The sequence below is a fragment of the Dermacentor variabilis genome, chromosome 1 (assembly GCF_050947875.1).
Source record: "Dermacentor variabilis isolate Ectoservices chromosome 1, ASM5094787v1, whole genome shotgun sequence".
NCBI lineage: Eukaryota > Metazoa > Arthropoda > Arachnida > Ixodida > Ixodidae > Dermacentor > Dermacentor variabilis.
Window position 1 is genome coordinate 98,930,239 of NC_134568.1, and position 25,537 is coordinate 98,955,775.

At 47.4% G+C, this 25,537-nt stretch overlaps 1 protein-coding gene across 1 annotated transcript in view; it reads right to left on the reverse strand.

Moving 5' to 3' along the window:
• Nucleotides 1–25,537, reverse strand: part of LOC142581575 (frequenin-2-like) — a 331,934-nt gene that overhangs the window by 82,262 nt on the left and 224,135 nt on the right. Inside the window, exon 2 of the mRNA XM_075691218.1 lies at nt 557–581. Coding sequence (XP_075547333.1) covers nt 557–581 — 25 coding nt within the window. The remainder of the gene's footprint in view (nt 1–556; nt 582–25,537) is intronic.

The following is a 25,537-nucleotide window of genomic DNA, read 5'->3' on the forward strand; positions in this document are numbered from 1 at the left end:
AAAAGTTTTTAAACTCGTATGCGCTCGCTAGCGTCACCTACTGCGCACGGACGTTCTTGAGTTGGAAATCGAAATTTTTCTTCGACTAGGGATTGCGTGCAGAAAATACCACGGAACTTCTCAGTGATGACTCGTCGGTAATGCAATGCTAAAAAAAAAAAAATCTGTTCTCCACGCTCCATTTGCTGGGTGTTAGCGCCGCGCGCACTCTTTGATCGTTGAGAAGGGAACATTTGCGTAAAGAGCGCGCCTGAGAGCGTGGCAAATTTTTTCCGGCGTTTAGCGGTAGTTGTCTCTTACGTGGCCAACCAGTGCGCGCAGCCCCGGACAAGAGTCCAACAAGCAAACAGTTCCTGCCATTACTTAACGCAAAGCAGTAGCCGCAGAAAAACATTGGCAGTTTCCCGTGGATGGATGCGAGCTTTTCAGCTGCATTCGCGAGTGTCGTTGACTTAAGCGTTGAACAACAATCTGAATCTCGTGCGAAAATTAACTTCAACACTGTCAAAGTGTGAGTGCGAGACGCGGAAGTAGAAGAAAGAGAGCGAGCACTTACCACTGTCGAATTTCTTTTTCGGTAACTGTAAAAAACAGAGAAAATTATTATGAGAAAATTGCAGCCGATATATATATATATATATATATATATATATATATATATATATATATATATATATATATATATATATATATATATATATATATACACATATATATTGCAGTGTAATAGACAATCCACCACTGAGTTACGCAAAGACATGATTTAAGACGGGCGTAAAACTTCTGTCAATCGTTCGAGTTGATAACAGGATCCTAACACTTCGTATGCACAAAATGTAAAAAACATTTCAGTCGTAATAAAAACTGTCAGCGATTTCGCAAGAAAAACGCTAAAAACAAGTCATGAATAAGAACGAAAGTCGATTTGGAATAAGAATGCAATGGCAAATACAAGAAACTGCGGAGCGAAAGCGTTCTTTTGAGTACATCTTAAACGTGCCACTACGCCCCTTACTGTGTACTGTTAGAGAGACAGAAAAAGGTGAACAAGCGTTGTAGAGCCATATGTCTTCTAGCATCATGAATGGGTAAAAATCTTCATGTTAGAGCCACGAAAAGGAGCTCGTAGCGAACACGTCGTTTCCATCTTAATAGCACATATGTTAATGGGAACACACGTAAAAACCAAACCGAGAGCCGTTCTTGGTGTGGCTTGAGCAAAAGTGCGATTGCCAAAATTATGCGTTAATGGGCAATTTGGCATGGTAGGCTCAAGTACACAGCACCTCACACAATCATATCTTCTTCTACCTCTACGATCTGGCGCCCGATACACAGGGAAGTTCTTACGCTCAAACTGTTCGCAAAAGTATAAATGCCTGCCAGTAGCGGTGTCGGAGATACTATTGCCGAAGACGGCTGGCCAATGGAAAACAGCCCTCGCGATAGAAAATCATTGTGAATTGGACCTGGGCCTGTATACGACGCGTAACGAACCTATATATTAATGATATAGTAGCCTGCTAGATTTTATGCGAATGTTAAGCTGCTGTGAGCGCCTTAATGCTAATGAAGTGCTCTCCGTGAACGTGGATGACCTTGTTCGTTGCCCGTACAGTGTGGTCCATTGTTACGCGGCCATCACATGCATGTAATATTCAAGCGACAAACAGCGTCAAGAGAAACGACTGGATGTAAATAATAAGGACGAGACAATGCCGATACTTCGTCCTCAGCTCGAGATGAGACGAAGCGATGGCTGATTTTACTGTTTATTTTAAGCATGAAATGCTTTTAGCTCGCGTTGTCGGCGCCCTTCGACTGACCTTCAGCCAAAAGCCAGACACTCAAACGAGAACATCCGGGCAAGTTGCGAAAACAAAAAACGAGATCATCCGGGCAACTAGTCAAAACTTACGAAAATGCGGTCTCTGCCCTACCAACCTTTTGTACAGGACCCCATTACATACGCTAATTACTGCCGAAACAAGTTGCAAAAAATATTGCTTCCGAGTTCTTCCTAATGTTTGATCACAATATCACTCAAGCTGTAGCTTCTAGTACGCTGAAGTTTTATTTGTCATTTCCGATGGCGACGTTCGCAAGGCAGATACAGGGCACCACATATTTTATTGTCATATTTTGGCGCTGAGACAGGGTTGCCTGTGCTCTTTTGAACGCCAGCGGTCCATGAGTTCGGCGGCGCGGGTTTTGCGTCTCCTCGACAGCTGGCGCCATACTGCGTGGTGCCTCCTTCAGGCGTTTTTTTTTTGTTATAGCTGGGCTGCAGTGCTCTCAGTCTCCCTGGCGTCTTTCGCCGTCTGTTGTGGCGCCTTCAGCCGGTCTCCTTCTAGCTGGACAGCATCCATTTGGACCAGTGTCTAGCATGGCGTGGCGTGGTGTAGTGTGGTTTGGTGTGGTGGGGTGTGCAGTTGCGAACCTGCACTACGCCTATTTTAAGATGGTGGCTAGTATCATCTCCAACCAATCTGCTTTGCGGGTTGCCCTTTCATGCTTACATCTACTCTCGATTATGGGAGAGCCAGCATTTTTCTTTTTTTTTTTTGCTGTCATGGCAGAAAGCAAGTTGCAATTGTAAATACAGATCGAACCGGGCGGACTTGGGACGCACTGGTTGATGCCATGTTGCGCAATCACGCTGTCCCCGACGGAAGTTGCCACGCGGACTTCCGGGTGACAATCGAAATTTTCTGACTGGCTAAAACGGGGCAGACAAGCGACAGCGACGGATGTTGACCGAGGTTCGATAATGACCGTGCACAGGGCGTTGGACGTACATGTTTATATTATGTTGGTAGAGACTAAGCCGGGTAAATATGATTTGTGGTCTACTTCCACAGTGTGTGTGTGGGGGGGGGGGGCGTCAAAATTGCTCCAGCAGTCCTTTGTCGGACGCAAAGCGCCTACGTGAAACAGAACAAGGCTGATTGGCATTTCTGCCTTGAAACAATCGATTAGTCCCGGGTGGTACCATGATTTGAGCCCACTATATTCCATGAACAGTGTGAATTCTCAGTCAGCAAACGGTTGCTGAAATTGTTGAACCTACAGAACTATATATACGCAAGATTGAGATTTTGGACGGTGCCAGTGTTTTTCAAGCATACATTTATACCATCGTGTGCTTTCAAGACTCCATTTGATTTCAGCGCAATTAAATGCACGGAAATTATGGGGCGTATCATATCAACTGTCTTGAAGTAATTTTATTGTGCTTTCATACTAAGATGATGCAGGCTTGATGGACAATAATTTTCTACGCGTATATGTACTGCATGTTGAAGAACCTACAATTTACAACACATGTGAAGTAAAATAATAGCGTCCCGTCTTTTCTTTTTTTTTTCCTTTTCCTGCACAAGGAATCGTATAAACTCTAATTTATTGCTTCTACACTAAAGTACTTTGTGCCCGAAGCAGGTATTTCTCGCTTGCAAATAATTTACCAAATTATTATGAAAAGTTAGAGATGTCAGTACGTGGTAGTAATGCGATGCAAGCACTATGCAGAAAACTATGTGAAAACAAAGGTAAAACAAAAGTACTTCTTTTAACTTCACTAAAACCCGCCGCGGTGGCTTAGCAGCTATGATATTGCGCTGCTAAGCATGAGGTCGCTGGATTGTATGTCGGCCACGGCGGGCGCATTTCGACGTGGTTGAAAAGCCAGAACTCCCGTTTCTCGTGCAGTGCGGGCACGTTAAAGAACGCCAGGCGGTCAGAATTCATCCGGAGTGTCTCACTATGGCGTTCCTCATAATCAGATCATTGTTTTGCACGTAATACCCAGGATATTAATTTCATTTTAATAAGGAGAAAACAGCTAGTATTTTAGGCGACATTGGCGAGGGCAGAAACAGGCACACAGAAAACACATATATGTACAGGGATGGAAGGGAAGCAAATCAGATACAAGAAATCATGCCGCACAATCATAAAAAACAAAGAACACTGAAAGACCCTTTGCAACAACCGCAAATTTTGAGAATTTTCATTAAGTGACGTCTCCTGCGAACTTTCAGCTTTTTCTCAATGAAGTCTCGTTCGTATCCAGTGCGAAATTTGAACAATATACCCGCTCACAAAAAAATGCGTCACTGCGGTATGCCTTGCTGGTATCGATATTCGCTAGGCCCCGCTTCCAACGCTGCAGCATAGTCAAGAGGCCATTTCAAGAATTCATTCGTGATCCCCTTTTCTCTCTGTCCCGTGCTTGCCGAAAGCACGATCTCCCCACTGCTTTTCCGTCTCCCTTTCTCTTTCATCGCTAATGTCTTTAGAGCACCCACCGTGGTGTATCAGTGGCTATGGCGTTCTGCTTCGCAGGGCGTCACCGGTCTGATTCGCGGGTGCGACAGCAGCATTTTCACGGGGGCGGAATACGAAGATTCTGGGGTACCTTGATTGAGGTGCACAATAAATAGCCATAAGTGGCCGAAAATAATCTGGCGCCCCTCCACTATGGTGTCTTTCATAACTTAGGCGTTGCTCTATAGGACGTTATCCCATTACAATGTGTTTTTTTTTTCTAACTTTAGACTTGAGACACTGAGCAAAACTTTCAACCGCGTGTTGCCTTTCCCATTTTCCGTTTTTTCGCGCTTCTGTGAAGTTTCTTTTTTCTGAATTCACTCGCCCTGCAGTAATAGGCTCAACGCAACGGCTCGAAAGACTTTAAGGCTAGTCAAATCGAATTGACATTTGTTGGCCTGTAAAAGCACGTGTCACGGGCGTCCGCATGTCAGTGATCTGCGATAACGCGACACTGCCTTCGCTGACGTGATATTTGTGAGGCCCGGAACTGAGTGTCATAAAAGAAAGGAACGGGGCCGTAACAGTACGAAAGCAGCGTTGAAATATGGCAGCGCACTTCGAAACAAGGACGCAACACAGTATGAACAACCACGAGCGCTGTCACTCGAAATGAGACGATGTAGACATCGAAGGCTGCACGGCCTTTACAGCGCTCTTGGCTGTTCATCAAGGGGTATACGTCCTTGTTTCGAGGTACGCGACCTTATTCCGACACAACTGACCAACTAGCCCATCAATACGTCGTAAGCCAAAGCAGCGGTTTCATTTAAAACTACTGAAATGAAACAGCCATGCATAATTACCAACGAGCACTATGATTGTGGCAATGTGAGAAATTATCTCGATCGCCATTAGCCTGCACAGCACCTTGGCAATTGCTTCTATGCCACTTCTATATGTACTATGTTAGTTGTGTTATTTGTCAGCCGAGTACTTCCAGGGTTGTCGTCTGGTGTCTTTTTCATGTATCGGTGCATAGCTGTGTAACACGGAGCAAATGTCCTCTCGCTATTTCAATCATTCGTTTATTCCTTCAAAAATGACTATTATTCGATTATTTAAATAAATAAATAAATAAATAAATAAATAAATATATATATATATATATATATATAGAGAGAGAGAGAGAGAGAGAGAGAGAGAGTGAGAGAATAGGGTGTAATAGTTTCTTTCAGGCAGATCTAGCTACAAGAAACTTTTACATCGGGTAAACGCTTGCTTTAAACATAGAGAGGCAAGCTGCGGGAAGACTAATTAAAACTCTGTGAAAATAAAGAAAGCGCAATAGAAAAGGACCTAGGCATTTTTAATCATCCCCGAAAATTACTCCACTCAACAGCGTTGATGCCTAAATTCAACGCACTACCGTTCAACAGCGCCATCGATTCGAGCCTCTGAAGGCGAATCCTCCGACCTGTCGTTGCCGTCGCGGCCGTCGCCATGCGGCATGCGACAGACATATCATCTTTGTAGATATAGGATATCGCGTATCTGGAGGGCCTTGGGACACGTGTTAAGGAACATAAAGTCGGCATGCTGTATCTGTGAACCATATGCAACCACAACCAAAGTACTAGGAGCATGTTTATGAGGCGACACTGACGTCTATGCTATGTATTCACGTAGCAGCACCACGCTTACGCGATTAGGCGTCATTTTCTGCAAAGCACGCAGAGACGCGGCCAATTTAGACACATGGCTGTTAAGGGCATTTGGCGCGCCGTTCTTTTTTTTTCTTTTTAGTACGATTGAGTCATGTGATGAGTAATGCCCGCACTGTCATGGCAATACAGCCAATCACGCATCGAAAATTCTTCCTCAAGAGCTTCTACGTTTCACGAGCGTGTTTGATGCTTCAAAACCCCTGTGCCTATACTGAGAGCCTATTGGACTTTGCCAAAAAACACGGCAAGTTGAAAAAAGAATTATCGGCTCCCTCTTGTGTAATGCGTAAAGAATGTTGGATATCCACTTTCTTTATCGTGCTGGAAGGTTTACATTGGGCAGTCTGGGAGATGCCTGAACGATAAGTTAAGAGAACATAACCAAAAATTGAACCGATACCGGGATGGTGATGTGTCTGCGCATTGCGGTGATTGTGGGTGCAAACCCTCGTTTAAGATTAGGTTCTCTGTTTTTTTATAGAAATGTAGATAAAGTTCCGCGAAAAGTTGCTGAAGCTACTTTAATAGCGAGGGCCGCTTATAACTGCATTAGTTCACCGTCAGTTGCCCTGACTGCAAGTCAATTTGCGTTCCTGGAAGCGGATGGTTTTCATGTGCAGTGAGTGGGCCTTTTCGGCGTGCGGGCCTACAAATACGGTGGCTTTCTGGAAACAAACCCTCAATTGAAAGTTAGCGCTCGTCCTGTTGTCTCGCTCTTTTCCGTGTCTTCCAGCGCTGGTGACCCCCCTGCCAATCAAAAAACGCCACAGTTTTCGCCTGCATCTCGTTGGCGCAAAAACGCTTCAGCAAATGATTAAGTCAAATAACGTCACAGGTACAGCTCACACTTTACACTTGCTCTCATAGTTTCGCAATTCTCAATGTTCCATAGATCTTGTCTTTAAGTGGAATTAAAGCCTATTCCTAGTTCTCTCTTTCACAATGCTCCGTCAGCGCGCTGAAAAGAAAAACGGTTTTTACATGAGAGGTGACAACGAGCCTACAAGATATTGATTTTTTCCACAAACCGTTTTCGAAGCGCACATTATTTTACAGACTTCTTCAGTGGTTGGGACTCGAGCCTGCCAACGCAATCTGCCGCTGATGCTAGAGTTAAAATTGACCTGAATGGCTTCAAAAACATGCAAGAAAAGGTGGGGGAAAATATCATTTCAGAAAGTGAGGCTTTATTGTCTTATCGCCAAAACCATGTCATCGCAGCAATCAACCAATTTAAACAATGGTTACTCAAGAAACCAGAGTGCAACGGGGCACTTGTTCGTTAACACCTAGTAACGCCAAAATTTCTCATGTGAAAGGAGATGCTTTAGGTGTCAGTGGTAGTGGCGGTGTGTTCCTTCAGGTGGTGCTAGCCTGACATTAAGTGGTGGCAATTTCTCCGCCTTGTCCCCGCTTGCCAGGACACGAAGCTGTAAATACCACTCAATTAAACATGAAACACTCATCCAGTAGCAAAATTCCTTTTTTCTTAGCATCTGGCGGCGCGTACCGTTACGTTATGGTGGTGCGTACCAGACAAGCACCGTTCTGAACCACCACCTTGACCTTTGCGTGTGGGCCACTTAGTAGTCCGTGGAAGAACGAAGTCGCTTTGGGCACTGGTGGCCTTGAAACCGAGAAAATAAAAGCAGCGAGACTTTTCACTTCCATTCTTCCCTACTTCGCTCTGCGTTATAAGGAAGTGTGCCTCCTGACTGGAATGAAAACAAGGCTCTTTTCGCAGAGGGAGCCATTAAAACTATACATCTGTTCCTCCTTCGGCGTAAGTTTTCAAATCACGCTCCCCCGCCCTGCCCTTTCCTCCGCCACCGCTGGTGTCTCGATGGCCGCGTCCATTATTTCTCCTCCCCTTTTTCTTCTCGTCATCCTCTCGCTCCTTGCCTTGTAGCCCGCACCAGCTTGGGGAATTATTAATGAGGTCGTATAAGGAGAGCCGCGCGACGCGTACGTGTGGCGCGCACTTGGCTGCCCACGATCGAGAAAGAGCGCGCGCGCGCACACACACACACAGGCGAACCGGCAGACGCACGCGCGGGCGTAGACTCGCGCCTACGCAATTGTCAGAGGAACAGCAAACCGGACGCGGCGGCGGAGAGCGCACCGGAAGAACAATGAGTGTTCCTGGAGAAATTGGGGCCCGGCCGCAGCAGCGGCGAATCAGCCAATACGGCGCGGAAACGAATGGAGAGGGGCCACTCGAACTCGAGCTTCCTCCCCCTCTACTGGCTTTCCGCCTGTTCGTTTGTAGCGTGTGCGTGTGTGTGTGTGTGTGTGTGTGTGTGTGTGTGTGTGTGTGTGTGTGTGTGTGTGTGTGTGTGTGTGTGTGTGTGTGTGTGTGTGTGTGTGTGTGTGTGTGCGTGCGTGCGTTCGCGCACAAGTGCGGTGCGCGGTACGGGCCCATAGGCGCTACACTCCCAGCGAAGCGCGCACACCGGCTCTATAAAAGGGAACCCTTGAAGCAGCGAATGGTGTGATTCCTGCCGCGTAATGAGACGCGAGAACTGCTGCTCGGCCACCGCCGGTGTTCATCGTCGTCGGCTGAGTGTAGGGCACGGCTGAGTGTAGGCCACAACTCGCAAGCAGGTTGCGCCTTCTCCTCCGGGCGCAACCGCAAGCAGAAGCGGGTGCGCCTTCTCCTCCGAAAGCCGAGAGTGGTTCACTGATGCTTGCAATGGAGTGAACTCAAGCAGCTTCCACGGCGACTTTTCGAATACTTAGCCGCGAGAGTTTGGTTTCTGAGCCCAGTATACCCTCTTATATTTCTTAAATATGCATGACTGGGAAGTCACACCTCTAAGTGTAACCGGCTACCCCTTGTCAAAGAACATGAATACAATAACAAAAGCATGTGCATGTATGAAGATAATTGACTTATTAAAATTCATATAGCCCACAATGCACATGTATACCTTATGATAACAGATGCACCAGCGATGTATAGTCCGCAACCAGGCGCAGACAAAAAAAAAACGAAGAGAAAAAAAATATTATGAGAATAAACAGAGTGGCAAAAAACAGTGACCTAATGACATAAACAAGAAGAACTGCTCAAATTTTAATACACCAAGCAACGTGTGAACGTGGCTTAGGTTATTTAAAGCTAGCCTTATTACGTCGTTCGAAGTATATGGGATAATGTTCTTTGGCAAGTAATACTGATAGTTTACGGAACTTCACCTAAGCTCGCAGCCCACGCCGAATAACTGAAGCAGGAAATTTGTAAAGAAGCTGGATTCAAACCGCTGACGTCAAAAACAGCACAAATCCCTGTACCAGACACGCTAATCACTAAGGAGACGGCCAGGTGCTTTGTGCATGTCTTGCAACATACGCTAATACGCAACGCAAACACTCTGGATGCGCCGCCACTAGATATGCCTGTGCACGTAGTGAACGTGAGAGAGCGATTGTGTCACGTAAATTAATGTAGCCAATCAGATAGAAGTGTCATCCGCAGTGATCTTAATCTCAGCAGATGGCAACAACGTACACATTTTTTATTGATGTCTCTTATGACCGTGAATGGTGTTTTTATGCATTTTAATCTCCTCATAATACTTGCTTATGTTACTTCGGGCCGCCGATTTCTAGGTCTATCTTCCCCTTAGCGGGTATGTGCCATAGTTGAGCATCACCACCATCATCATCACTATGGCCCCCTATACACTGGGCAGAAAGATCATTTGCTCGCATATGGTCAGTGAAAGCTGCATTCAACTATAACCAAACTGTGAAAGAAGTTTTCAATATTAGTAAGTGTAGATAGTTCGAGAGCCTATGAGAGTCTCGGACATGGTTATTGGTTTCATAATTAGTGATCTGTGACCGTTTCGAGCTCTACTGAATTATTAATGATGAGCCAATTCAAAAATTACTTTCTGGGAGATATTTTTTTTCCATCCGTGTATTGGGCTACCTCTTGCATGTATACACAAAGCAGAAGCGTGCCACAGATCAATTCTTCCTTTTTTCATAACCTGTATTTTATCGACTTCTCTCCCCGTACGCCAGAATATTCAACTCTATCTCTTCATTGATGACATTGCCTTCTTTCTCTATGTCGTGGTACCAAAACACCTTGTATACGAAAATCTTATCGGCCTGAGCTGGAGCCCCGGCTAGACAAATTCTCTTTTTCCTTCAATGTCAGCAAATGCACTTTTTTTGTCGTATTGAAAATTCCAGTTCTAGTCTGTCTTCTTTATCGGCACGAGTTGGTTCCTCAAGGCACGTCATTGAAGTACCTGTGGCTTATTTACCGTAGTAATCTAAACAGCCAGACGCAGATTAAAGCTAATTAACGCTCGTAAAAGAGAACGTGCAATGACATTCTTGCCCCAATTCAGCAGTAAAAATATACAAACGTCAAGAGTCCACATTGGTCATGTCCTATCAACTTTATGTTCACGTCATTCTCGAATTCGCTTGTGCTTTTTTTTTTGTACAGGGAAGCTGTCTAAGGGGGGGGGGGGGGGGCTAGGATATGAAAAAAAAACGTCTGTCCCCCCCTCCCCCCCCCCCCGCTATATGTTGGCAAAATTGAAATTATGGGTTTTTACGAGCCAAATCCACTTTCTGATGTTGACAAAAACAAATCATCATGTGGGCCGATTCTGCTAATAGTGCAGAAAGGGCCCAATTTCAATAGCGCATACCCATGAGGGCTCAAGAACCTGTAACGTGCCCTTAAACTACCCTTGTCACACGTGGTATCCAAAGAAGTCCCAGACCCAAGGGTAAGAACAGATGTTTTTGAAAAACTGTTTTGTACAACTTCTTCAAAAAGGGCTGTTAAAAAATGTACGCGGCACCAACCGCGCAGGAAGGAGGCTTGTGGGCTTTTATGGGTCCGTCTTTTTCGAAGCTTCCGAGCCTTTTTTGGTCACCTAGTGGTGTAAATTTGATATCATCGGATCCGTGAAGAAGAGAAGATTCAGCGGATACCTGATTTTGAGGTGGGCCACCCCTTTTTTGGACTTCATTGGAACTTTTGTGCTCACGCCACGCTGGCCGAGAGCTAGCGTCTGGTAGACCTAGCGCGGCATGGCAGCCATGCACGTTGAAGGGGAAGTGCTCCCGGCGGAGGACTTTACTGAAGACTTGGGATGGCGGACAGTGTCCAACCGAAAATCTAGAACTACGACGAGGCATGGATTAGGTGATGGCGGTTCGCCAAGTGAGATGCCTGAACGACGGGGCGCAGGTGAACGGCGCGGAGGCTCGGCAATCAAGAATCGCATTGTGAAGGCGTCGCGCATGCCACCGATGCCACAAGAACACATCAAAATAGTCATTCGCCCACGGGGTGGACTGAATTTGGAGAAAGTTAGCTCTACAGCGGTGGGCAAGGCAATCGTAGAGGCGGCAGGCCTCGGTATTGAACAGATTCGGGAAGATGTTATTTGCCCGAACTTTATGCAAAATATCTTGGTGGCTAGTACGCCAGAAAGGAGCAACTCTGAACGATATGTGAGACTCAGGTCAATCAGAGTGGCAGACAAGGATTTTGAAGTCAGTGCGTACGAGACGGCCCCACACACTACGTGTAAGGGGGTCATTCGCAATGTAGACATTATGGATGGCCCCGCGACACTTGAGCGGAACATTGTTAACGATCGCAATCCGCTGGCTATGGCGGCCAAACGCATCAAAAACACAGGATCAGTCATCATTGTTTTCGATGGGTTAAAGGTGCCCAATTTCATCAGATATGGGCCAACTCTGGTGCGGTGCTTCCTGTATCGAAAGCAGTTGGATGTATGTTATGTGTGTGGCAAGCTTGGACATCGGGCGGACGTCTGCCCAGCCCCCGATTGTTTTGAATGCCGAGGATGCGGGGCTCGGAACCCTGAAGAGGATCACAACTGTGTGCCTTGTTGCAAGCTTTGTGGCGGACGACACCTGACCGCGGATAAACAATGCAGACAACGATACCAGCTTCCCTACGTCGTGCGTGTTCGACGACAGGAGAGAGCCAGGGCGGAGCTAACGGCGGAACAAGAGGCAGCCGAGATGGTGCAGCTGGTGAGCGCCCGCCAACGCTCTAAGGGACGCTCGCGCTCTAGGAGCCGCTCCAGGTCGAGGCAGCGGCCATCTTCTGGGACTCGTACGACCAGGAGCCGATCCGTTTCTATGGAGGCGCGGGTGCGCTTTCCTGCAGCTGGTGGCGGCGGCGGCGCAGCTGGGAGCCAGACCACCTGGGCTGACAAGGTCAAGGGTGGCATCAGCGCCGGCCGAGCGCCCGAGCAGCGCCAGGAGCATGTGGATGGTAATAAGGATAGGGATAGGATTGCGCAATTGGAGAGAGAGAATCGTAGTTTAAAAGCAGCCATTGACGGGCTTATCAAAGAGATAGCTGAACTTAGGAACGGCTTACCTTCCGGTAACAACGATAGCTTAGGACAGACTGGGAAACTGGGATGACTCGGTTGAGGTACCAAGGTCTGTGGAGGTCGCAGAACAGAACATGGCGGACGAAGAGACGCCTGCTCCGAAAAAGAGGGCCTTATCCTCGACCGTACGGATTCAGGGTAAAGTCGGTTCCGAGCTTAAAGCAATGATGGCGACATTGCAAGAAAGTGTAAATCAGATCATTAGTAGACTGGAGCGGATAGAAGAACGGGAAAATATCACGGATCAGAGATTAGGCAAAATTGAAATATATCTAAACGAGACAGTGGTCCCTGTTATGGAGCGGGAGTGCACTCGGCCGCTAGCCCAGCAGGGTAAGTCGCCGAGTGGACTTGAGCTCAAAACTAGTTCACCAAATTTCCGTGGTCAAGATGGCTCTATTAAATAGTTCATTTAGTATTTGGCAGTGGAATTGTAGGGGGTTCAATCACAAGAAGGCGTCTCTGCAGCAGTTTGTTAGAACGCATGGTGTCAAGCCTCAAGTTATCATGTTACAGGAAACACTGACGTCTAACGTGACCTTAACGAATTTCAAAGCGGAAGTTAAGGATAATGAACAGGGCAGAGGACTCGCTACTCTCATTAATAGGAGGTTGGCGTATATTAGACATGATCTTCACATGGCAGATTGCAAGATTGAATATATTATGGTGGAAGTAATCTTAGGTAGGCAAAGGTCATGTCAGAGGAGCGTTTACCTGCTTAACCTGTACAGTAGCCCCCGGGACACGAAGCAGAGTTTCAAATCTCTCTTGACCAAGGCAACCAATCTGGCTAAGGATGCACCGTTGCTTATTGGAGGGGACTTCAATGCACCATATCATGTGTGGAAGTATGTTTATAGCACTATTAAGGGGGAGAGACTATGGCAGCAGGCACTAGACTTGAATTTAACTCTGATTACAGACCCCTCGTATCCCACCAGATGTGGCACGTCGACATGTAGAGACTCGACACCTGATCTCACTTTTGTTCGGGGGGTGGTGGATTTGTCCTGGTCCAATTCTAATAAAGATTTTGGTAGCGATCATTACATACTTATGATTACTTTGGCAGTGGCTAATAAAAAGGAGCGCACATTCAGGATGGTTGACTGGGATGCATTTAGGAAAAGAAGAGCGCAGAGAATCGATGATGAAGGAAATGAGTTGACCTTGGAACAGTGGACTAGTCAGCTGAAAAGTGACGTTGAGGCGTCCACTAAAGAGGTTCAGACCGATATTGACACGGAACACATGGATAGTCGCCTGGCACATTTGTTGGAAGCAAAGCAGTCGATGTTAGCGAGATGGAAGGGTCAGAGATTAAATAGAAGGCTTAGAAAGCGTATAGCAGTGGTTAATCAGGAAATTGAAGACCATTGTCGGGTACTGTGCAAGCAGCAATGGGATGAAGTGTGCAATTCTATTGATGGTCGCATTAAGAGGGGAGGCGCATGGAGTTTGCTCAGACATTTACTAGATGAGACAAACACTAAGTCTAATCAGAGGACTGTGATAGGTAAGCTGGTCCATCAGGCGTGTCGGGACTCCACGGAGCAGGAGTTGCTAAAGGATTTGGCTCAGAGATACCTTCCTTTGGAGACCTGGCACGATACACCTGATGTGGTTTTGGAATATAGTGGAGACGAAAATGCAGCTATGGACGCGGAATTTACTGAAAGTGATATCAGGATGGCGCTGCAGAATCTTAATGGTCGATCGGCATCAGGGCCGGATGGCATTACGAATAAAATGCTACGGAATTTAGACGATGGGTCAATTGAGTTCCTTACGCGGCAGATCAATTGCCTATGGAAGGAAGGCTCTTTCCCGGAAGAGTGGAAACTGGCAACTACTGTTCTGATACCCAAACCGGGCAAGGCCATAGGGCTTGAAAATCTCAGACCCATTTCCCTGACGTCGTGTTTGGGAAAAGTCGCTGAGCATGCCATTTTAAATAGGCTAACGCGTTATGTTGAGGGCAATGGGGTCTTTCCGCATTCGATGATAGGATTTCGGCCCGGCCTCTCGACTCAGGATGCTATGATCAGGATTAAGCATCAGATACTTGACCGGCGAACAAGGGATACTAAGGCACTAATTGGACTTGATGTGGAAAAAGCTTTCGATAAAATCCGACATTCTTTCATTCTACGGGTGCTATCGGACTTGAATATGGGGCAGCGGCTTTTCAATTTTGTCAAGGCCTTCCTTACGGATAGAAAGACATGTCTCAGGTTTGGGGAGATAAAATCGGAAGTCGTTAAATTGGGTTGCTGTGGTACTCCGCAGGGATCCGTACTCTCGCCTATGTTATTCAATCTGGCGATGTCGAAGTTGGCTAATAGACTGGACACTGTCCAGGATATTGGCTATTCTATCTACGCGGATGACATTACTATATGGAGTGTCGGTGGTAGTGATGGAGAGCTTGAGGCTAGGCTGCAGCAGGTGGTAACGCTTACGGAGGAGTACCTGGGTCTCATGGGGCTCAAGTGCTCCACTAAAAAGTCGGAGTTGTTGATCTTCAAATCTAAGAAGCTAGGGCGTAGGCCGAGGGGTTGGGTACCGGAAGTTGAGCCTTGCATTAGAATTCATACTAGGGAACGGTCGGTGATACCTAAAGTTGAAGCAATCAGGGTCCTGGGTTTTGTACTTGAAGCGAGCGGATCGAACATTAGAACCATTCAGCGTATTACCAAGAAAACGGAGGAGGCCATAAGACTTATAAGAAGGATCTCTAATAGGCATAGGGGTTTAGGAGAAGAAGGTGCGATGCGCTTAGTTCACGCTTTTATTATGTGTCATTTCTCGTATGTGGCAGCTATGCTAAATTGGAATAGGGGGGAGAAAAATAAATTGGAAGCATTAATCAGAAAAGCCATCAAGGCTGCGCTTGGTCTGCCCATGACTACGTCAAACGATATGTTGTTACGACTGGGTTTGCATAATACTTTAGATGAAATTGCTGAGGCTCAACGTACCGCACAGAGGGAGCGGTTGCTAGGTACACCAGCGGGTAGGTATATATTACAGTCAATTGAAGAATCGGTGGCTGTGTCGCACGATAGGGCGCCCCTACACGAGTTGAACGTGAACCTTAGGGCAAATATCATGGTTCGTCCATTTCCGCGGAATGTGCACCCCGTGCACAATGTAGGGAGGCGGGTCGCGAGAGCTAGGGCTTTGTTGCGAGAGGCAAAGGATCAGGAGGAGGAGTCTGCGTTTGTTGACGCCGCATTGATTAATGGTAAAAATGCTTATTCGGTGGTGGTAGTAGATGGCAAAGGGAGCGTTCGAAATGCTGCTTCCATTTATACCAAAGACCCGGGGGTTGCTGAACAGGTGGCTATTGCTCTAGCACTAATTGATTCTAGAAGAGTTTTGGTGTTTAGCGACTCGCGATCTGCGATTACAGCCTTCTCGAGAGGACTTGTTGCGGAACCGGCTAACAGACTGCTGCAGGGTCGGGATATCACTTCGCATACCGTTACTTGGTTCCCGGCGCACATGGGGACAGTGGAGGGAGCCCCGCGTAACCTCAACGAGGTGGCGCACAGGGAGGCACGAGGATTAGTGTGCCGTGTACTCCCTGAAGGGGCTGGATCTCCCGCTCCTGAGTACAGGGACCAACTGTTAACCTACAACGAAATCACCAAGCACTATTACTTAGGGCGCAGGGCATTCCCGTTGCCACATCCTAAATTAAGTAGGCCGCAGGCGGTTACATTAAGGCTTCTGCAGACACGGACGTACCCTAACCCGGTCATCATGAATAAGATTAATCCGGACTGCGGGGTTTCAGTCTATTGTAGTAAGTGTGGGGGTTTGCTCGATTTACAACACATGCTGTGGCGCTGCTTGGCGTTGGCCGGTGATGGTTCTCGAGGTGAACAGTGGTGGCAGCGAATGCTGCACAGTGAAGTGCTGGCGGACCAACTCAGGGCTGTCCAGAGGGCCCGTGTGATGGCAGAGGGGCTCGGCCTCTCTGTACCGACGTGGGAGCGGCCCGCATCAGTCCCAGACTGATCCCTCAGGACCTAAATAAAGTTCTTCATACCATACCATACCAACCGCGCAATCGCGCCTGAGCCACGGCTCGCGCGTTCGTCGTCGTCGTTTTCATCCACAGCTGGCTCCGTTGTGCAAAAAACAGCAACCCTCAAGCGTCGTCGTCTTCCACAAAGGGCTCCGTTGCCGATCATCATTCCAGCGAAGATTTTCACTTTTCTGTCGTCGTAATGGGGAGGCCGTGTTTACGGAGGTATGAGTCATTCATTATCTTACGTGACGGACACATTTAATAACAGAGGTGATACAAGAATGTGTGCGCGTACCTATATCGCCCAGATGACCACATATTATGGAAATACATTTGTTCAATATTCTCTGTCTCATCTGTATCATGCGTTAAACAGCTTCGCTGGGCATCCACCTTCACAGAGTGGAATGACTCATGTTTTTTTTTTCAAGAAGTACTATGGTGAGCAGTATGAGCGTGAACACGCGAACGCGTGGCAAACAGCCTCGAAATCGAGCTAGAGCGATACGCGGATGGCGCTGTCGAAAACAGAGGGGAAAAGGAGGCGGGGGGGGGGGGGAGGCGCTCTTCTGCTAACTCTTGGTACTCACACCGCACCTGCGTTTGTCGAAAACGGCAGCTTACGGCATTTCACTGGCCGCCGATAGCCGATAAGATGGTTACGTGCACAGTAACACATGGCGAGTCGTTTTTTTTATTCATACTTCTTTTTATTAATTAATTAACTTATTTTTGAGAGCGCAGCTCCTAGGCGCCCGTTCCTGCGTTTAGCGTAACCTACTTTTCAGATATAATCCCCTTAGGACCTGGAGTCCTACAACGTAAAAATATTCCAATACGTTTTTATTCCAAATCTCCTGACGTCAAATTTGCGTAACCGCCGACGCAAGCATTGGGCGGTGACCCGCAGGGTTGTATGAACAGACCAAGCAAACGCCCTCTTCGTTCATAAGAGGTCACTTTTGTTTGCTTTAAAACCGAATAACGTTGCCTACACTGAGTGGCCTGTCTTATCTAATTGGCTAACAAGAGGCGAGGAGCACGCTCAAGTGGAGAGGGGTTCGATGAGGCCGAGCCAGTGCACTGATAATCGATAACTGGATGAAGAGGGTGGTGCCGGCGTCTGTGATTGGCCCGCTTTCCCTTACGTAACTAGCGGTGGCTAGTCGAAAATCGCGGCGGCATGTAATGGAAGGTTTAAAATGCTGCTAAAATGGATCCTCAGCAAAGAAGACTTGGCAGAGTGAGGTCGTAAACGTACCCAAAGTGCTCGAAAACGTTACACGGCCACGCAAAAAGTTTAATTGTACGCAAATAAACCCATGCTCTCCGGTAGGTGTGAGTAGCCAGTGTCTGACTGATCGGCGGCAGCCATATTTTATTCCTTTCGGAACGGGGCAATCTGCGGCTATTCAGAAAAAAAATTCAGTTTTGTTCGGCATATTTATGCATCGTTAACGCGCACACGTCACTTTGACGCGGTGAGCTTTTGCGGTTTTGGGACGTTGCATGACAGGCAGGTGAAGTGGGTGCAGCCCTAAAACTTTTGACCAATAGCCGAGGTCTAATGGCGGGATGGTGTCGAATCAGAAATAACGATTTCTTTTGTTCGGTCCAATCATGCGTAATCAGTGTGCGCACATCACATCAGATGGGGAGCCATCACGGTTTTCGTGACGTCGCGTGACAGACAGGCAAAGTGGGGGGTGGCTCAAAAAAGCTTTTGACCAGTCGCGGAGGGCTGACTGCAGAAGTGGAATAGAAAAGGTTGGAATAGCTTTGCGTTACAGCGCCCCTGATGTACATCTTATGGAGCGCATCGTGTCACGCGCTCCAGACGGAGGACAGATTTCCCAGGGAAGCAGCTCTCGAATGTTTGCGCTTCAAAACAGTGCTGCTATTGGCCACGCTTCGGGGAAAAAATTATCAGTAACCGCAACATCAACAGTTCTTCAATGTGCGCTGGCGATGCGAAGTTCCTCACTTTGCATAAAGAGGCGCATGGTGGGAGTGCCAACAGTTATTAGAACAGCGTCCTCCTTTCCTCTTTCCGACGGCGGCCGCCACGTATCGCCCATAGAAGCGTTCGAGGCTATCTGAGACGCGCTCCTGTGTTCCCGCTCATGTTGCTCACGGTAGTAAAGCTTCTAAGCTACGTCCTATATTAATACTGGAAAGGTAGGTACTGCGTGTGTGTTTTTATCTGCTGAATTTCGTAGCTACTAATCTGCTTTATCTAGAGATTTCAGTTATTTCACTAGATTGTACGTTTAAACAGACTAATGTACATAATTTTCTGAAGACTCTACCATTTAACTCTCTTCTGTTGGCAAACTGTTTTCATCACTTCTCCAAATTCTTTCTTTCCCGGTACATTGGCATCCCTAGTAATTGCCCAAAGTTATTTTCGTACTGTCGCTGCTTTCGCTACTTGAAATTAGCATGCCGTGTTTAATTTCTACCAGTTCGAGCTCAACTCAGGTTTACTGGCGAAGTCACGACGAAGTATTTTCCAAGCACGCAAAGCCTATGGAACTCGTGTTGTTGAATTTCTACTCAGGTCACCTGCCTAAATTTCCTTATGACTCTGACATTTTCATCCTCCCTACCTTACCTCTCTTCTCTCTCCTTCTCTCTCTCTCTCTCTCTCTCTCTGATATTTTCATGGATGCAGCTCAAACTTTAGAGAAGCTCGGAGTTGTCATTTTTTTTTACTCAACTGAACTTGTATTTTGCTTTCCATCTATCTGAGTATACCTCGATTTTTCTCGCAATTTTTGACGATGGTCTTCGCTATCATTACGTCAGGTCTTCAGCAAACTGGTCATAATGCTTACCGATACCCTATTTGTTAGTGCTCATTAAATCTCTACTCATTGGTGTCCTATTGTGCGTATCTTTCCGGCACTTGCGCCGAACAGCTGATGTCAAAGTCCGCTTTGTGTGAGCGCCTGGAGACACTAGAATCTTTTGAAAGTCGGACGATTTTGTCAAATTAACGTCACTCAATGGCCCTGTTTTAAATGTTCTCCCAAAATGTTCATCTGTTACAGAGGCTTGATTTAAACGCTTTTTATTTTACAAGTGCACTGAGCCATCGTCCCTGTTTTTCTCCGATAATATTTTACACCTGCAATTTTTATGGAACACGAGCAATTGACTTTCACGAGAATGCGAGGTGACCTTATCAAGATTTAGCGTCAGAGTTCCCGCATATAAACGTTCCTCATCATTGATCGGCTCTTTCTATTACTAACTCTAGCGGCCATCGTCATCTTCCTCGGCCGTCTTTTATACATGGCGCGCTTCGGCGCGTGCGTCTCGTGCCTCGTGCTGCGAGCTCCGAAGAAAAAGGGATGAAGAAAAGAATGGCTACCATTCCACTCTGTGAAGATGAAATGGCAGCGAAAGCTGACGACGGTCAAAGCTCTCAAACAAAAAGCAAAGCGTTCTCGCTGCCATTCCATCTTCACAGAGTGGAATGGAGCGTACGGGACAGTACCTGTAGCGCACGGTCCCGATTAGTCATGTCACGTACATTTCCGATCCTCGTCAGGTCGTTCTCGAACCACAGACGCTCGCACACTCTGTAACTAAATCCGAAATGTTTATCCAGAAAGTCTCGTCGGAACTTGGCACCCGCACCTTTGAAGTCGTTCACTCGGTCCATCCGGTACCTCCGCCGATGTATTGCTTTGCGAGTCTGGCGTCGTTGCTCGTTCGGAGGTGCCCGGGCTCGCGATTGTCGTTTTCGTTCAGCATTGCGGGAACGTTCTTCATCGGTGGTCGCTTCGCACCTGCGCTGTTTACGTTCTCGTTGCTGTTCCCTCCGACGCTCCTCGTACGCATGTTGTTCTTCGGGTGTACGAACTATACGTGTCCACCCCATCGATAACGCAGCTGTTGAATGGCTCACACCGCCTTAATCAATGGCTCATACTCCCGTAGAGGCGGCCTCCAAATTACGACGACAGAAGAGAAGTGAATTTTACGCTGGAATGATGAGCGGCAACGGAGCCACCTGTGGAGGACGACGATGCTCTCGCCATTGCTGATGAAAGTTTTTTGCACATCGGAGCCAGCTGTGGAAGAAGACGAAGACGAACGCGCGAGCAGTGGCGCTAGCGCGTTTGCGTAGTTGGCGCCGAGAATTTTTAAGCCCTTTTTGATAAATTTGTACGAAACATTTTTTCAAACACATCTGTTCTTATCCGTGTGCCTGGAACCTCTTTGGGTCGCACGTGTGACAAGAATAGTTCAAGGGGGAGTCACAGGTTCCCGAGCCCACAGGGGTATGTGCCATTGAGCTTGGACCCGTTCTGCACTATCACCAGGATCGGCCCACATGACGATTTTTTCTGTGGCCGGACGCCGAAAAAACTACGGAAGGTTAGCCATATGCAGCTTTTGATGTAATGAAACACAGCTTCTGGGTACGAGCCATTCTCGAAAGCAAGCAAGCAAGCTTCTTCTGCTCCTGTTATCGGTCCGAATGGTTATCACGGCATTCGCTCGCCGACCCGCTCATTGTTGTAGTGTACCTAACCTCGGTCCCTATAATGTGGTGACCCAGACGTGGTTGTACGACGAGCACGACGTCATGGACGAAGCCATGAACGAGGGTCAACGACCAGCGCAGTGGTCCTCGCCATGGTGCAGATTCACCTACCCTCCTTTTGGCCACAAATTCCTGCAGCCTGGTTTACTCCTGTGGAGGCCATCTTCGACCTTCGGCGCATTACCTCGCAGCGCGCGAGGTTCCTCCACGATGTCTTGGCACTGCCTACAGAGGCGGTCGAGTTCCAAGACGTTGCGGACGGATCCCATCACACCGCTTCCTATGACCATTTCAAAACGAACAGTGCTGAAACGCAAGTCGGTGTCTGTGCGCAGGCGTCTCCAGCAGCTTCTTCGCGAAAAGCTGCTCGGCGACCGTCAACCGTCAGAACTTCTATGTGGTATGCGGCGGCCCCTTAGTGACTGTAGGATGGACGCAAACAGCCCGTTGCTGGGTGAACTGGTCTTTCAGCGCCTGCCGAAGAATCTCGTGGTCGCCTTGGCTACCACACCAGAAGACATGTCCCTCGACAATCTTGCAGAGCTGACCGATCGCGTCGCCGATTATTCAGCAAGAGGTACTGTGGCAACAACAACCGTTCCACTGTCGCACGTCGAAGATCGGCAGTCTCGCCTTGAGCAAACGATTGTGGAAATTGCTGAGATCATTACTGCACTACGGTAATTGCTCCACCGTCGTCACCACGACTGCGATTGCTGTTCCAGATTTCCTTCTCGGTCCAGCTCCCGCGCTAGCCCTCATCGTGGCGCATTTTGCTGGTGTCACAACAAATTCACTGTCAGAGCACGTCAGTGCCGTTTCCCTTGCAGCTGGTAGGGAAACATGACGCAGAGTCACTGATGGCGGCCGGTGACTCTTGCTGTACGACAAGCCACCTATCTACGTCACTGACACGATTGCCGGACAACGATTTCTCGTGGTCACAGGGGCAGAGGTCAGTGTCGTTCCTGCCGCGCGACTAGAACGGCATTGTCCCAGAAAACCGCGCATCTTGAAGCAGCCAACACCTCTTCTGTCCACACATATGCTCAGCGCTATCTTGCCATCGACTTGGGTTTCCGACGCACCTTCCAATGCGTGTTGCAGGCGTACTCATGGTCATATTGGGCGCAGATTTTCTGACTTGCTTCACCCTTAGTGTAGACCTCAGCGCTAGTCGTCTCGTGGACATGACGACTAGTATGTATATGCAAGACATCATCATGCCTATGACGACAAGCACTAGAATGGTACGACAGATACCATCATCTGCGTTCGCCTCAATTCTGTCAGTCTTCCCAGCCATCACGAAACCTTCCTGTATTGAGCTGCTAGTAGGTCAAAACGTCATGCATCATATTGTCACCACGGTGCCTCCTAGTGTTCTCCCGACCCAGACGACTCGCTGGCGACCGCCTTGCTATCGCAAGGAGAGATTTCGACCACATGCGACAGCGGGGCATCATCCGTTCTTCGTCGAGCAGTTGGTCTTCAGCTCTCCACATAGTACCAAAGCGTGACCCAGGGGTTGGTGGCCATGGGGTGTCTACCGTGCGCTCAACGCGCGCACCGTACCTAATCGCTATCCACTCTCTCACATTCATCACTTCGCAGCAAAACTAGCTGGAACGGCAATATTCAGCAAGATAGATTTAGTGAAGGCCTACAATCAAGTCCCTGTCGAGCCAGCAGACATCCCAAAGACTGCAATTGCGACGCCATTCGCGCTTTTCGAGTACTTCCGCATGCCGTTCGAGCTGAGAAACGCTGCTCAGACGTTCCAGAGGTTTATCAACGAAATCCCCCAGGGTTACTCCCCTTCGTCTTTGCATACTTCGATGACCTCCTGGTGGCTAGTACTTCCCCCGAACAGGATATCAACCATTTGCGCCTGCTAGTGTCTCGGCTCCAGGAACACGGCCTTCTCATGAACCCCGCAAAGTGTGCCCACGACATTGAGTTCCTCCGACACCGCACGACTCCCGAAGGAAACAGGCCGTTAGAAAAGAAAGTTCGAGCCTTGTGCGAGTTCCCTCACCTAACGTCACTGCGAAAGCTTCGCGAGTTCCGTGGGCTGCTCAACTTCTGCCGCCGTTTTCTTCCTAACGTAGCCCGAATTATTACACCACTGACTAAGCTTCTGAAGACCATTGTAGCTTCGTCCGCTCCCCTGCCGTGGACGGCCGACGCGCCGAAGAGTCCTTCCAAGCTGCCAAAAACGCATTGGCAGATGCCACCCTGCTGGTGCACCCTCTACATAATAATAATAATAATAATAATAATAATAATAATAATAATAATAATAATAATAATAATAATAATAATAATAATAATAATAATAATAATAATAATCCTATTTTATCTCCACTGCCAGGACGCCTCTCCCTGTGATCTCCAAGTACCCCTGTCCTGCCTGCATGTTGCACCAATGCGTCTTATCACCGATGCACCTTGTACGGCTGTCGGCGCCGTTTTACAACAGTTCCAGCGCCACTCCTGGTGCGCACTCGGAGTTTTTCCCAGAAGCTGAAGCCTGCAGAAACGTGCTACAGCATGTTCGGTCGTGAGCTGCTTGCGGTAGAGTTACTGTATATGCTACCGTAGGTAACACATACAGTAACTCTAGCTTGCGGTATACATTTCCGACACCTGCTGGACACCCCTTATTTCTCTTAACACAAAACACATCATTTTCTTTTTTTTTCCCTTTTTTTTCAAGCCGCTCTGCAGAATGTTCCTTGAATTTCCCACAAATCGTCTAGATTTGTGGTCTAGAAACCCCGTAACAATATATCGTCGTTATAGCGAAGACGCAGACAAGGAACGGACCTCGGCTTCGCAAGGATTCCATAAGGATTCTAGGTTTCGTTATGCAGGAAAATGACAAAGCATCGGCGTGGCTGCAGAAACTGACCGCACAACTTGAACAAATACTTGCCATGATGCTAAGAATAACCCAGCAAGAAATAAAAAGGAAAGTACACGATCTACGTAAACTTGTAAAAGGTATTTCTTTTCCAGAATTATGTAACCTCTTCCATACGCTAAGATAACACCACGCAACGCAGAAGTTATATTTACAAAGTGTGCTAGGCTTGTGCCGCGGGTTGCAAAGTTCGAGGACAATCATAAAATTGAAGCAAACGACCTCTTTAACTATCTAGGCGTCAAAACATGCATTCATAATGAGGTGCAAATATAACGACTTCAATCATCTTGTCAGGATAGACAAATACTAAGTTGGCTGGGATGCGAAACGGGTAACTTACCACCGATACCGCCGATATTATCACCACTGGCTGATTGGCCTAAGATAAAAGTCGACTTATTCCGAGCAGTATGTACCCGGAAAGGAATCGGAAACGACTATAAAATTAAGATAAATATGCTTAGGACGTACTGGTGCGCTAGTTGGTTAGACTTGGTGGAATATGGCAGGGCACTTCGAAACAGCGACGTTAGGCAGCTTGAACAAACACGAGCGCTGTACTGCAAGTGTCAGATAACAGCAAGATGAATATGTTGCAAAAGACAGATGATGAAAACTTATACTACAAAGAATCCAAAGCGTTTTCAGAGACGCTCAGAATAACAACCTGCTATTACGCATAACCAAAAGCTCCAATTGCATATGCATGCACATCAGGAATTGCAAGGAAATCTGAGAGCGTATCGGCTATACCGCGCAGGTAACCCGGGACCTCCAATTTTTTGGCATATTGAAGGCAGGGATAGGAGCCCCGGAAAAAGGGAGGGAGAGGCAACGTCTAAGGCTATTCCCACAGCATCCTCGATGCATTCAAGGTAAGCATTGTGCCGTTACAAAAATCGCAAGCACCCACCTTACTCAAACCACACTATAAGCATTATATTAACACGGCCACGGGCTCCAGTAAACAGCGCGGAGGATACCTTTCTAATAGAAAGAGAGGGAGAAACAAAGAAAAGGCAGGAAGGTAAAACCAGAAAAAAAAAACAGAAAAAAACTTTAGTTGAAATCTGTCAAAGACGATGCAATGCTGAGCGAGTTGGGAGTGAGAATAGGGCAGAGTCGCTGCGCACGGCACTCTGTCGCGTCACCACCCGTGTGAGGGTAATGGGAGGAGTGTTGGAGTGCTTCACTGACTAACTGCACTGTCTTCTGGATCTGCCCATATTTTGACGTATGATGACGTGTTAATAAATTCCAAGTAATTTCTGTTGTTTTAGAAGCCAGAATTAAGATCTGATATGAGTGGGGGAGAAACATTTGTGGTGTAATAGTTTCTGTTGTAGAAGTCCTGTGTTTCAATCCCACCGACGGACAATTTTATTCATTACTTGTCCAGAACATCACGGTGACCAGTAACCTTAGGGGCACATACCCAGTAGCACATATCGACCGACACTTCGAGATTTCCCTATCTTCAGGTTCAGCCTACGAAAAAGGGCAGAGATCCAGATACCCGACATGGAAAAGTGGAGTAACTCGCTAAGAAAGGCATTGTGTTTAGAAGTGTGGTTTGCACACATCCCATGGGGGTCA